Source organism: Zootermopsis nevadensis, unplaced genomic scaffold, assembly GCF_977971745.1.
Source record: "Zootermopsis nevadensis isolate Lab colony 2312 unplaced genomic scaffold, Znev_1.0 Znev_ptg000005l, whole genome shotgun sequence".
In the NCBI taxonomy this organism is placed as follows: Eukaryota; Metazoa; Arthropoda; class Insecta; order Blattodea; family Termopsidae; genus Zootermopsis; species Zootermopsis nevadensis.
This window is the reverse complement of record NW_028259137.1, coordinates 3,269,955-3,284,166: the sequence shown is the minus strand read 5'-3', so window position 1 is coordinate 3,284,166 and position 14,212 is coordinate 3,269,955. Positions and strand designations below refer to the sequence as shown.

Sequence of the window (14,212 nt, the reverse complement as noted above, 5' to 3'; positions counted from 1 at the left end):
GAGATGGTTGTCTTGTGGGAAGCCGCCGGCCGACTTTTCAGTGGTACTTGGCTGCCGGGCTAAGATATAGGACAACTTCGATGAGGTCCGGAAATCTCGCACACTAACCGGAAGAATACGCGATGTTAGCGTACACAGTGGTACAGAGGACGCATAAGAAGTTCGAACTTGAGCTACGTCATAGTAATTTCTGCTGAATAAATGACGTTTTGATATTTGTTGAAGCAAAGAATGACAAACATTGGCAATGCAGGCACACGCTTTGTTCCTCAAGCGCTATTTCTGCAGGCTAAATGTTATGATTCCACATCCGATAATACAAAATGTTTAAGAGAAGTGAAATCTGATCTGTTTTTTTTAGGTAATGAAGAAATTTTTTTTCTAATAATAATTAATGCAATGGTTGACTAATTATAATTATAAAATATAGGTAATGGACGAACAAATAATTATATATTTTTCTTGTACTATTAAACCTTACTGCATAAATTGCGTCATGTTGGCAGACATTTAAAAAACATCTGATAATGACACAAATTTGTAGGAGTACGGCCTCAAAACTTTAAAGACATTGGTCAGTTTTTTTTTATATATATTCGAGTATACACGTAATTACAAGAAAACATCGTACGTTCTGTTCTTGTAGGACCCGACCAAGTGCTTCCAGCTACGGGATGGTCTACGTCGACTGCTAATGGCCGAGTTAAAATACGATTCGAGCAAAGTGGCATAGCTGCTAGGGAGCCCATCTCTGTGCCCGGACTTCTGCACAAGATAGCTGAGCAGTATCCCAATAATCCAGCTCTCGCTTCCAAGGGGGAAGATGGCCAATGGAAGATCATAACTTACAAGTATAAATCTTTTCAAATTCTGTACAGTGTTCTCATGATATCGTCGAGTGCAATGTAATTTTAAATCTTAATTGTCTGACGTAGTTTAATGCAGGGATTTGGAGTCGGTACTAAAATCTTTGACTCTGATTCTGACTCTTGACTCTTGACTCTTGACTCTTGACTCTTGACTCTTGACTCTGACTCCACCTAAAACTGCTTCCGACTCCACAGTCCCGGTTTAATGTAACAGGAAATCTCAAAAGTAACAAATGAAAACACGAAAATTTTACTAGTAATTGTGTGAATATTTTAAAATGTATTGAGTCGTTACGAAATTTTTCGATTTAGGGAGTACGAAGATTCTGTGAGGACGTGTGCCAAAGGGTTCCTCAAGTTAGGACTGAAGAGGTACCATTCTGTCTGCATCTTGGGCTTCAATTCGCCGGAATGGTTCTTTTCTGATTTGGGTGCGATTTACGCTGGGTAAGATACGTACAGTAAGAGAAAATAGGAGTTTATAAATTTTGTCTCTTGGATTTAATGGAATAAAGTTATTTCTCGCTTGATTACGAGTCTGCAGTTGTGTAGTGATGTATTCTGCGTGCGTCATTATCGTATCACTTAATTGGATTGGATTTAGATAATTAAGGATTTATAAGAAATGATTATGTTCTGTTGTGGCATTAGTCTGTAGAGAATGGAGAAAACCATGGAAACCTCAAGTCAAAATAGCCCGAAAGCTCGGCTGAAATTCGAAACGGGAAACCCCCCTGAATACAGGCGTATGTTGTAACTTGTGCGAAAAGTTTTTACGTCGCTGTTTTATTAATTCAGTAGTAATATCTGTTTACTTTAATCAAATAATTAAATTTTAAGCAAGAGTTTTCAGAAGACTGAATAAGGTAGTGCTGTGACATTTTCAAATACAGGATTTCTTTTACTTTTACGGATTATCTGCGGAAAAAAAAATATATATATATTCTCGAACCAACGCGGATAATCAGGAGTTTTGCTGTACGTGCATTTAAATCTCTTATCCTCGCGTGATTAAGCCACGGTGGTCTAGCGGTTAGAACGCTGGCCTTGTAATCCTCGGGGGGTCTCGGGTTCGATTCCCGGCGGTGCCCGAATTTATAACTTGTGTTGGGCAAGGCCGTGGTCTAGGCAACACGGAGTTTTCCTCCGGGGCATCCCAACAATTACTCCATTCACACACAGAAGAAGGCAATGGCAAACCACTTCTGGATCATCTGCCAAGAACGTATATGAACAGGTCCCAGTCCGAGAAAAGGATGGAAGGATCCTGTTCATATGGACCTGTCGTCAGACAGAACACTAAATAAATAAATAAATAAATCCTCGCGTGATAAATGTTATATAAATGAAAAATGCCTCGAGGAAAACCTCGTGTATTTTATTTTACGTTCATATTTTTAAGTGTGTCTTAAGTGTCATTGGACACCTCAGCATTTTACATTCAATATTACGCACTAACAACAAAAATTAATATTTTTTTTTACTCCAATTTCCCGACGTGCATCATTCGTACAATTTTAAGACTGCTGTCGTCAAGAAGGAAAGACAGAAAATTATTTTTTCTCCGAAGACTTTGCGTCGTTATCGATCCAGTTTTAATTTAGCTACTCGATGATCTATTTCAGTGGCTTCGCAGCAGGAATTTATTCAACAAACTCTGCAGAAGCTTGCCATTACTGCGCTGTGAAGAGTCGCGCCAATATTATCGTCGTTGAGGACAGGAAGCAGCTGGATAAAATCATGTCCATTAAAGACAGGCTGCCAGAACTTAAAGCTGTTGTCCAATACCACGGCAAACCTGAAGTTGAAGGCGTAATCAGCGTAAGAAACTTCTGTAGTACTTCACACTTCAAAATTGTTTGTGCACTTCATGTTTTATATTTTAATTTTATGATAAAATTGTCTGATACTTGTTCCTTTGGCTGTAATTGTTTGATAATCGCTGCTACAGTTTCTATATTTTTTTTTCTGTAGTGGGAAGAACTGATGGAAATGGGACGTCAGGTGCCAGACGTAGAACTTGACGACATATTGAAAACCATCGGTGTCAACGAATGCTGCTCGCTGCTATTTACTGTGAGTGTTCGCTTGCTGTAGCGTAGGTATTGGTGCTCCTAGCTGACCACAGGACTTGTAGTTCCTGAGGACAACCATGTCAGAGTTTGAACCCCTGTAGCTATACCACAGGATTTTATAAGGCTTGTATGATGTTCAGTCTAAATGACTGGCCAATCATTGCAACGTAGGGTAATGGTGCCACTACCACGTGTAAGGAGAGCGCCCTCCGGACGTCCTCAGGATACAGCTCTGACCGTGGACTTGCTGTTAATTACGATGCCACTGGCGTAACATGAATTCTCTTCACGTACTTTTACTCTTCGGATGTGAAGGATGAGAAATGGAGAATAGGTTTCACATGATTTCACCCAAAACCCCCTCAATCTTCTTCTTCTTCTATGGCTCTCCGGTCCGTATTCGGTCCATGGCCTCCTCAATTCTCCTCTTCCATTCGGTCCTCCGTTAGGTCCGTCTGTCCGAGGCTTCGATCGAGGTTTCGAAACGTCTTCCTTTTTACGGTGCGAGGTTGTTAGCCTTGCGACCAACCCCCAACCTGGAGGACCAGGGTACCTGTCTTAGTCTGACCTCTCCCCCTCGACCAATCTGGCTAGGGAGGCCCTACCAGTAGCTCTTGGGGTCACTGAGGTACTCGAGCCCCAACACCACGACAAGGTGTAGGTACCATTAAGTGGGGCCTGTAATCCTTTATGATAAAGAATTAGGATACCTAACTACATGTCACTGTGGGGGAAAAAGAGATTGGTTTCAAAATTTTTCTACATTTTCTTGCAAATTACGTTACAATTATTATGAAACAATCTGCCACACCTTTATACAGTCCGTCCATCAGATTATAATGTTCAGGTACAGTTGGTTGAAAAGTACACTAAACACAGTGACAATAATTATAATTCAGTGCGCTGCCACGCTGCGCTCCTTTGGCCAACTACAGGAACCTTCTATTCAAAATGGTACAAAATAATACTGCCAGTCCTCACAAAACCCGCAAATTCTTCTGTAAACAATGTTTTATATACTAAAAAGTAAAAACTTAAAGCTGTCCCACTATACGCCACGCAGGCGCTTGAGGGGAGAGGAGTACAGCTCTTATTAATTCTTAACCTTATCACTAGATAGAGTTGAGTGGTCAGTGTTCTGCCCCCGGGAAAGGGCCCCCACTGGATAGGACGCTGCGTGGGTCCCAGAGCCGATCCGGACGCAGAGGCTAGAGGAGAGATCGTCTGCCCCCGTCGTGGATCGACCCCGGTCTAGACCATAGTTAATCGCCGTACTGACAGAGCTCCTGACCAATCTTGTTATACTTTGAGTAATATATAAGCGAGACCCATAAAAAAATCTGATTTATACAACCACCACGAGAGGGGGAAATTAATGAACGATACCAATCCAAAGAGCGTAGCTGGATCTCAGAGCATTCGACATTATTCCAGGCAATTAGTGGACTGAGTATCCGCCCTGTACTGCCAGCAGTAAGACGGAACATGATGTTGGGCTCGAGGAACATCCTAGCAGTGTTTTGGTACACTCAAGTAACGGAACGCTGGCAACCGACAACGTTAATGACGTAACAGATGATTACGTGATGATCTGGTTTGCATTTATAAACGGTGCAAGACAAATGAGTTCTGGGTCGTATTATGGACACAGGAGGTCGCTACGTATTGCATAAATTGTAATATAGGTATATATATATATATATGAAAATACTGTCGTAGCATTTGACGACAAGCATCTGGGGGGTAGCACCTCGATCAAAGCCTCGGACAGACGGACCTAACAGAGGACCGAATGGAAGAGGAGAATTGAGGAGGCCATGGACCGAGTACGGAAGGGTGAGCCATAGAAGGAGGAGGAGAAAGTTTTATAAGAATTGTTGTTTATTTTGATTACAGTCTGGGACAGTCGGAAACCCTAAGGTTGCCATGTTAAGTCACGACAACTTTACATGGGATGCAGAATCCATTATAGATCACATGGGCATTAGCAGCAGTAATAAGCATGAAGCCATTGTCAGTTTCCTGCCTCTCAGCCACGTAGCCGCGCAGGTAACTACCATTTTGAACCCAGAATTCACGGTTTTTATCTGATGATTTAAAAAAATGTTTACAAAAAAAAAGTAAAATATTTTGTATCTTTTGCAGATTGTGGACATTTACATTGCTATAAAGGGCGTAGCAACCGTGTACTTTGCTGATAAAGATGCCCTTAAAGTAAGTGTTCATTTGGTAAAAGAATAAATGAAACATTAATCAAATTAAAATTCAAGCTGTTTTTTTTATTGTGTGGAATATTTTAATATATTTCTGTAAACCTCAGGGAAGCCTGGTGAAGACTCTGCAGGAGGTTCGTCCTACTCGAATACTCGCCGTGCCCCGAGTGTGGGAAAAGATCTATGAGAAGATGCAAGAAATCGGTGCGCAGTCGGGCGTAATCAAAAGAGCTGTAGCGACTTGGGCGAAGGGCCACGGACTCCAGCATTACGTCGACAAGATGAACGGGTGAGCTAATTCGTCAGCTTCGCGTGATTCGGATGGCTGTCTTCTGGGTTGTAGTGTGGTAGGAGTTTCAGAGGACCTTGCTGCCTCCATATTCGGGGCAGTTAAATTTTGTGCAGATCACAAGTTATGGTATTGGACTGGAACAGGTTTTTGGTTGTGCTTATGGTAATGATGACGTCTGACGATGAAATCAACAGATTCAGTTGTTGGTGCTGTAAAAACTAATTATTTTACTAGGAACTAGACGTTCAGAACCATTAACACAAAAGGTTGCTTTACGATATGGTACTGAGCCACTTCCATGCACGTCTATTCTCCTTATCTCTTTCCAAAAGATTATTTTTAATATTATCCTCAAATTTGGTCTTCAGTTATTTAAGTAGCTGTTTTCCTACCAGAATTGTTCCTCCCGTCCAGGCTACATGTCCAGCCCATCTCCACTGTTGACCTATACAGGGTGTGCAGTGTGTAAATGCATCACCGATTGCGCTGACAGAGAACTGCGTGATGCATAAATTATATGCAGACGTCACACCCATCACGGATCGTGTATCATTTGTTTATTCTGTTACTCCATCCCTCTTAGATAGTACGTTCCTCAGTTCTCTGTTATTTTAAACATTGTCAAAACAGGTCATACGTTACTGTAATGTGAAATGGCGAGTAAAATGTTTGTTTGTATGTTTGAATTCTCTGTTGAAATGCAAATGTTAAAAATAACATCACTTCTTTACTTAATTAAAAATATAAAAACTCTCATATTGCAGAATTGACAGCAATACATTTTCCTACATGCTTGCCAAGAAGCTGATATTCTCTCGAATCAAACAAGCCTTGGGTTTGGATCGCTGTGCCACTACTCTCTCGGGAGCCGCGCCAATTTCTGTTGACATCAAGAAATACTTCATGAGCATTGACATTCCTCTCATGGACGTAAGAGCATTGAAAGACTCGTTTTCAAAGAAGTACATACAGGGATACCTCGTTTTATTGCGCTTCACAGATATTGCGTTTTATTTTACAAATTGAAGGTTTGTGGTAACCCTGCGTCGAGCAAGTCTATCGGCGCCATTTTCCCAACAGCACGTGCTCACTTCGTGTCTCTGCGTCACATTTCGGTAATTCTCGTATTAAGACTTAGACTACAGTATAGCGTAAACATAACTTTTATATGCACTGGGAAACCAAAAACATTCGAGCGATTCGCTTTATTGCAGTGGTCTGGAACCGAACCCGCAATATCTCCGAGGTATGCCTGTACCAAAAGTGTAAAATTCTTGGATTCTTAATCGAGAAGATCTATAGGGATCTCAGAATGCTTTATGAAGACCTACAAAAAAAAATACATGATTGGGTTTGCGTACAAGTCTTGGGACTCGTTATACAAAACCTCTTAAAATAATATCTGATAAAATTGTTAACCCATGTAATCCTATCAGGCGATTTAAAAGATATGAAGGGATATGGCGTTTGAATGGAAAGTGATAACGAGCAATTAGCGAATGTAGACATTCGTAATTTTATTCACTAATCTCCTTTGGTGATGCGTCATCTTTGACACGTGATAGTAAGGTCCATTTGCATGCACAGTAAATTCCTGATAGTCGGTCTAATCAGGAGGAGAAGATCCGCTAACAATCGAGAGAAACACATATCAGAAATATCTCGGAACCTGACAAACTTTAATTTTTTACGCAACCGATGTTATTCTGGGAAACAATTTGTAATGATGACATGACAGTACGAACTTCACGACCTTTTTTTACCATAATCCTGTACTCTTTGCCACGAGTTCTGACGAGTTTGTCCTGGTATCATCATTTCGTGGATGGATAATTCTGTCATGATTCTCTGTTCGCAGTTTTTTCGAGTAGCTTAATTATTTTTTTTTTACTGTTGGTACAGTATTCTTAAGATTTTCAGCCATTTTACGTTCACCCAAGTGACACGCGATACAACATGATAGAATTTACTGTAAGATACTAATATTTGAGGTAGACCAAGGATACCACTTTGGGGTCACAGAAATCTTTCAAAACATCTGATTCCTCCACACCCAATGCAAAACAGAAACATTTTGAGTATAAATGTTACCATTCTTGCTGAAGATTAAATCGCTGAACGTATTAGTTGATACTAGTGATGAAAGGTCGTCGTGCCTTAACCACTGATGAATCACGATGACAAATTAGTTTTAAAGCTTTTCACGTTTTTAATACAACCTGCAAGCATGCATTTGCCAATTCTTTTTGGTGGTTAATGTTAAAAATACATTTTTTTTAAGGCGTTTGGAATGACGGAAACAACTGGAGGGCATCTGCTCAGCAAGGAGGAGGCATTCAGGTTTGAGGCCACGGGGCAGAAAAGGGAAGGCGTTTACTCGAAGGTTATAAATCCTGAAGAAGATGGCCAGGGAGAGGTAGGACATTGCGCTGCTATTAGTATTTAATTGCAATTAGTGAATTAGTATTGCACGCAGTCTGTATAAATTTAATTCCTTATAACAAACTCTTTTCTCTCTCTCTCTCTCTCTCTCTCTCTCTTTGTTTTTTATTTTCTCACCAAATCTTTTCACGCTTCTCGAACAAATTCACATAGCTTGTACTTTTTCGGACATCCACATTGTTTGTAGGTTGATACGGTGAATAAAGTGCGGAGAAGGCTTATTGAAATGTCAAGTAATAATGTAAGATTTGAGGTTTCACAGCGGTGAGTTTGAAGATTTCTGTCTCCTTTAGGTAAAAATGTTACCAAAAATATCTTATCGCTTCCTTCTTTTTTCAACAGTTTTTCTTAATTTGCTACTTTCAGATGTGTTTTAATGGACGGCATATTTTCATGGGCTACCTGGATGACCCAGAGAAGACTTCCGAAGCCCTGGATGAGGAAGGATGGCTTCACTCTGGAGACATTGGAAAAATTGATGAAAATGATTTTCTGTACATCACTGGGAGGATCAAGGTACTTCAACCATATTTGATATGTTTTATCGAGCGTTAATGGTCGGAAATTACGAAGTTCAAATTAAATAGTCATCGTTGCATTTCTAGAAGTCTCTTGACTTTTAAATGTCTTGTACTTTTGTAGGAGCTGATTATCACAGCTGGAGGCGAGAACGTTCCTCCTGTATTAATTGAAGAGGAAGTGAAGGCGCAGCTTCCGTGCATCAGCAATGCAATGCTTATTGGAGACAAGAGGAAATTCCTTTCCGTTCTTCTCACATTAAAGGTACTGGGCGCAGAGAATTTTGTACTGCGTTTACGTAACCCCCATTCAGTTCAAGCTTTCGTGGCGACGTAACTCAAATGAAATTTTTTCCTGTGATCAACCGCGTCAAGAAACTGACGTTTTGAGGGATCATCTCTGACCTCATCATCAGGGTTCTGATGTCGGATGATAGGGACATTGTCCCCGAAACGTCGGTTTCGTCGTTTAACCATTTGACGCGGCTTATCACCCGAGAAAATTTCATTTGAGTTACGTCGCCACGAAAGCCTCAAAGCATATATTTTTGGTAGAAGCATTGTGCTTAATCCCAATTTGTTCTATTTACTTCCTTCAGCAGTGATAAGCTTAGTCGTGGTACGTGGAAATAATTTAAGATTAATTCCTCTTGAACAGACTGAAATGAACTTGGAGACTGGCGAGCCATTGGAAGAATTAGCACCGGCCGCTAAGCAGTGGTGCAATGCGCTTGGCTGTGATGCAAATACAGTGAAAGATGTTTTGAATGGACCAAATGAACAGGTATGCCAAAAATGTTGTGCCTTATCTAGCAACATTTACGACGTATGAGTCGTAGAAATTTAAATACAGGTGAAAAGTGGAGTGAAACTTGAGAAAATCCAAAATTATCGTTCAATTTTCATTTCGAATTACGGTTTTCATTTTCTTCCAGTCTTTTGCGATTTTCCTCAGTCCCTTGAAGTAAATGCCAGGATAGTACCTTAAATTTGACCTTGACTTTTCTTTTCCTTGTCCTTTCCAATTATTCACTAATCGTTCCCATCATTTTATGCTTTATGGTGTGACGTACTGAAAATATCTTTAAATAAGCCATAAATAATAAATTTTCTCAGTTTGGAAGCTGTCTTTTTAACGTAGACAGCGAAAGTCACAAGATGCTAGATCTCGGCTGTACGGACGCGGATATTTTGAGCACATCGGGCGGCTCTCTAATGGTTACTCGTCGATATTTATGCACTATAACAAAATTCAAGTGCCTGAGACCACATGTTCATAAGTTACCACCATTAGACAAAAAGCTAAATATCGATTTCATACAAATGCTCTCTAAAACATTGCACAGAAAGAAATTACCACAAGTTGTTCTTCTATGGCTCTCTGGTCCGTATTCAGTCCATGGCCTCTTCCATTCGGTCCTCTGTTAGGTCCGTCCGAGGCTTTCATCGAGGTTTCAAAACGTCTTCCTTTTTACGGTGTAAGGTTGTTAGCCTTGTGACCAACCCCCCGACCTGGAGGACCAGGGTACCTGTCTTAGTCTGACCTCTCCCCCTCGACCAATCTGGCTAGGGAGGCCCTACCAGTAGCTCTTGGGGTCACTAGGTACTCACGCCCCACCACCACGACAAGGTGCGGGTACCATTAAGTGGGGACTCTCGCCTCGTAAGGTTGTGTATATGGAAGTTAAAAGATTCAATTAGCTTTAACACAAAATTTCAAGAAAGTTGGTCACGTGGTTAAAAAGATACGAGTGGAGGGACACACGCAGACAGAATTGTCATCACATAAGCCCCATTTTCTTATAAAGTAGGGAGAGTAGGATAATAGAAAACATAGCCGTTATAAAGTTACTGCGATTTTTCACGAACGATTTTAATTTCAGGTCTTGGCTGCTATACAGGAAGGAATTGATCGAGCAAATGCCAAGGCAATGTCTAATGCACAACGCATACAAAAATTTCAGATACTTCCTCATGACTTCTCAATCCCAACTGGTGAGATAGGTAAGTTATATATTTCAAGATCTGATATATTAATTCCTGCAAAATTCAGACGTAGATTCATTAATTTAGAGAATTTTATAGTTTGGAGTCCGTAACACCGGTCACGGGACTGTAAAAAAGATAGCAACAAAAAATATTCTGGAAATATTAATACAAAGAATTTGTGTGTTTGAATATTAACACTTCCTATTATAATATATATACAGGGTGAGTCAGAAGTATGTTTACAAATTTCGTGTGCGTGTTCTGTGATCAAAAATAGGGAAAAATGTTCCTATGAGCAATGGGGTCGCAAGTATATATTTATTTATTTCCTGAAAACCTGTTTCAATTGAGGAAGTGCAGTATTTTTATGTATATACAGAGGTTAGCAAGAGTCACGCATTAGTAAGTATACAAATTACCGATCTACTTTCCCCCTCCACTACTGTAGATATCCAGTATTTGATTAATTATGGTACATGACCTTGAAATTTAACACCTTCACTTTGTTTGTAATTTGTAACATACAGTAAAATGGTTACTTTAAAATGTATAGGTATTTTCTTTTATCCTTGTTTCATATCGGATTTTATGTGTACGCTGTCTTAAAACTGTGTGAATCCCGTTTAGTGTTTATTGATTTACTCCAATCTAATCAACAGGGCCGACAATGAAACTGAAGCGCAGTGTCGCGCAAAAGAAATATGCAGACGTCATTGAAAGGTTTTACCAACAAACGTAAGATAACGTAATGACAGAGCCTTCGCTGCGTGTGGTGCACAAATCATCGGGATGGCTAACAACCTTAAAAAAAAAAAAATTGACTTTGATACTTAAGTGTTTGTGCGTAACTTTTGGTGAATAATGCAATTGCGTCGCAAACCGAGTTCTTCCCGTGTAAACGTAGGTCTGCAGCGTGGGTGTATATATTTTATCTTAAAAGTAAATAAATAATTATAATGACATTGGTGCATATCATAGTACAAAAATGAAGATTTTATTACACGAAAAATCCAAGAATTTCTAAAGTATTTCCTGTGTTTAGTAAATTCCTGCTGTACCTCGATGTAAAAGCAAATTTGACTGAATTTTCTGCACGATTTTCTTAAAATTACAAACAATTGCTTTTACTCTTAACTCTGAAGATACAAAATTGATTTGATGAACATTATTTTTTGGAATTAAGCGATCTGAAATGGCTAAATATTTTTAAGGGACGATGGGTTTCCTAAGCAGTACGGAGATTACAACGTGACTAATCTCTCTTCTGCGTACTTGTGGCAAAATTAGCTTTAAAAATTATAGTCCGAGGTTTACACGCACGTGCAGTATAGAATTCAGATACTTAAGTGGCAACGTCTAAAAATAAACATTGTTCGTACCCACGCGATTGCCATTCAGGATGTGGAAGGAATGTAACTTACGCAATTGACTGATCATATTTATGTAAACCAATTGGGACTTTTTTGTATCAAGAGTTATATATTATTAATATATTCCTACTTTATATAAATTGTGTGTGTGTGTGTTATTGATCTAGTGACGAGCTGTGAACTCCGCTGAAAATGTCATTAATTGGAAACTCTTGTGACTGATAAATATAAACTTAGAATGTAATAAGTTTAAATTATGTAGTTTATTTATTGACTTACCTGCTGATACTTGCGATGTCACCGTTGTGTTGAACTGGTAAAAATAAGAAAACTTCTATAATTGGAAGAAATGTAAGATTTTATTGCAAATCCCTTAATTCCACTTCACTGAAATTGCATTCCGTTTTAACATTAATGCATATCTCAAAACTCTGATCACTGATCATGTTATGTTGTTGTTTATAAAAATAAGAGTACGTTTTTCTCTGCTAACATTTAATGTACAAGAATAGGGTATTAAAATGTCACCCTTGGTGTACTAGTGGTTAGCATGCTAACCACTGGACCCAAGGTTTGTGGATTGAAATGTGGTCGAGGTCAATGGATTTTTAAGGATGATGAAATCCGTACAACTCCCTGGCTAAACTAAACTCTTACTAAATCTGGCGGTCCCATATTGAAAACTTATGGCATGAGAAATAACCTTACGAGCATGAACGAGATGTTCTGTAAGCAAAATTCAGCGGCCATTTCTCACCAATGTCTCACCTGATTCTCTACTGGATGGCTGTAGCAGAATAAAATCAGGATTGAGTAGAAATTGTGCAGAGGCAGTGGGCTGGTCACTCACTACTCACAAATGTACACTTCAGACATGCCATCCCCCACAACCCGCAGCCACACGACACCTGCCAGACTGTGTATCAGTGATAGTTTCTGGTTGTTATAGGATGGGGAAAAATTCGAAAGGTATTTGAAATTTTGAAAAATCATGAAATGCTGGAAATTGTCCAAAAAGCGCACAAAACCGATTTTTTTTAATTTGTTCAAAAAAAATTTGAATTTGAAATTTTTCAAATATTTTGAGTTTTATGCTTTTTGAAATTTTCGAATAAAAATGTTTGAAGTCGAAATTTTTCAAAAAAGTGTAAGCTTTGTGCGCCTTTTGGATACTTTCCTATATTTTTTGATGTTTCGAAATTTTTGAAAAAAAAATTGAATTTTTTTAAAACGTCTTCCCACCCATGCTATATGCCGGACCCTCTCTCTCTCTCCCCGACCCGGTTTCTGCAGTTCTATGTCTGCCTTACCGTCTCTGACGGACCCGGTCTCTCCCTGACTCGGCTTCTGCACGACTCGGGCTATGTATGATGTGTCCTCTGACCGCCACACGACGCCACATATCATCCGCCGCCACCCGCCAGACCGTGTCTCGGTGATCGTTTCTGTTAGGTGTAGGGTCTCGGTCTCTGCCTCAACTTGGCTTTTCAGAGACGGCACGTCAGAGACTGTGTGGGAAACAGACCGTGTTCGTCAGAGACACAGTACATCAGATACAGTCCGAAAGCGACCGGTTTTGCAAAGCATCAGGTGTGGAGAAATTTGAAAGACATTTTGAAAAATTTGAAAATTTTCGAAATATCAAAAAATGCTGGAAATTGTCTGAAAAGCGCACAAATACAAAAACATTTAAAAAAAATTGAAATGTTTTTTTTAATGTGAAAGCCTCTCTCTGTGTCTGCCGGACTCAGCCTCTATCTCATCAGGTTGCTGCCTGCCTCGGTGTCTGCACCAACCGGCCTCTGCACGGCTCGATCTCTGTCGGTGAGGGCCTCTGCCTTACGTGTTGTCCACCGCACCTGGGCTCCTCAAACACGGCACGTCAGAGCCGTGTCATACAGAGACCGGGCAGTGCAGACCCCTAGACATTTTTAAATTTTTTTCAAAGGTCACCTCAAGAGATGCATGCCAGTCTCGGTGAACGCCACATCCTGTCTCTGCCGGACTCCGCTCTATCTCACCCAGTTACTGCCTGCCTCGGTGTCTGCATCAACCGGCCACTGCAGGACTCTGGTCTCTGCAGGTCCGTGATGCCTCACGTGATGTCTGCCGCACATGGGCTTCTCAGATACGGCACGTCAGCCCTGTCATACTGAGACCGGTCCGTGCAGAGCCCGAGTCAGGCACAGACCGCATTCGTCAGAGATGCAGTACATCAGAAACAGACCGGCAGAGACCGGTTCCGCAAGGCATCAGGAGCTGGAATTTTGAAATATTTCAAAATTTTCAGAAATCAAAAAAATTCCGGGAATTGTCCAAAAAGCGCACAAAACCAAAAAAAATTGAAAAATTTCACCTTCAATTTTTTTTCAAAAATTTTCAAAAATTCTGGGTTTTGTGGGCTTTTCAGACAATTTCCAGCATTTTTTGATTTTTCGAAAATT

General features: G+C 40.1%; 1 protein-coding gene across 5 annotated transcripts in view; it reads left to right on the top strand.

Annotated features, from left to right (window-relative positions):
- Positions 1–12,022, top strand: part of bgm (acyl-CoA synthetase bubblegum family member 1) — a 52,553-nt gene extending 40,531 nt beyond the window's left edge. For all 5 annotated transcript variants that reach the window (XM_087343397.1, XM_087343396.1, XM_087343399.1 and 2 more), the window contains exons 3-16: positions 647–851; positions 1,182–1,316; positions 2,495–2,690; positions 2,844–2,945; positions 4,841–4,993; positions 5,090–5,158; positions 5,265–5,446; positions 6,214–6,379; positions 7,731–7,865; positions 8,258–8,407; positions 8,534–8,674; positions 9,068–9,193; positions 10,293–10,413; positions 11,058–12,022. In XM_087343397.1, the coding sequence (XP_087199523.1) occupies positions 647–851; positions 1,182–1,316; positions 2,495–2,690; positions 2,844–2,945; positions 4,841–4,993; positions 5,090–5,158; positions 5,265–5,446; positions 6,214–6,379; positions 7,731–7,865; positions 8,258–8,407; positions 8,534–8,674; positions 9,068–9,193; positions 10,293–10,413; positions 11,058–11,137 (1,961 nt within the window). In that variant the 3' untranslated portion in view covers positions 11,138–12,022. The remainder of the gene's footprint in view (positions 1–646; positions 852–1,181; positions 1,317–2,494; positions 2,691–2,843; positions 2,946–4,840; positions 4,994–5,089; positions 5,159–5,264; positions 5,447–6,213; positions 6,380–7,730; positions 7,866–8,257; positions 8,408–8,533; positions 8,675–9,067; positions 9,194–10,292; positions 10,414–11,057) is intronic.
- Positions 12,023–14,212: the final 2,190 nt, after the last annotated feature.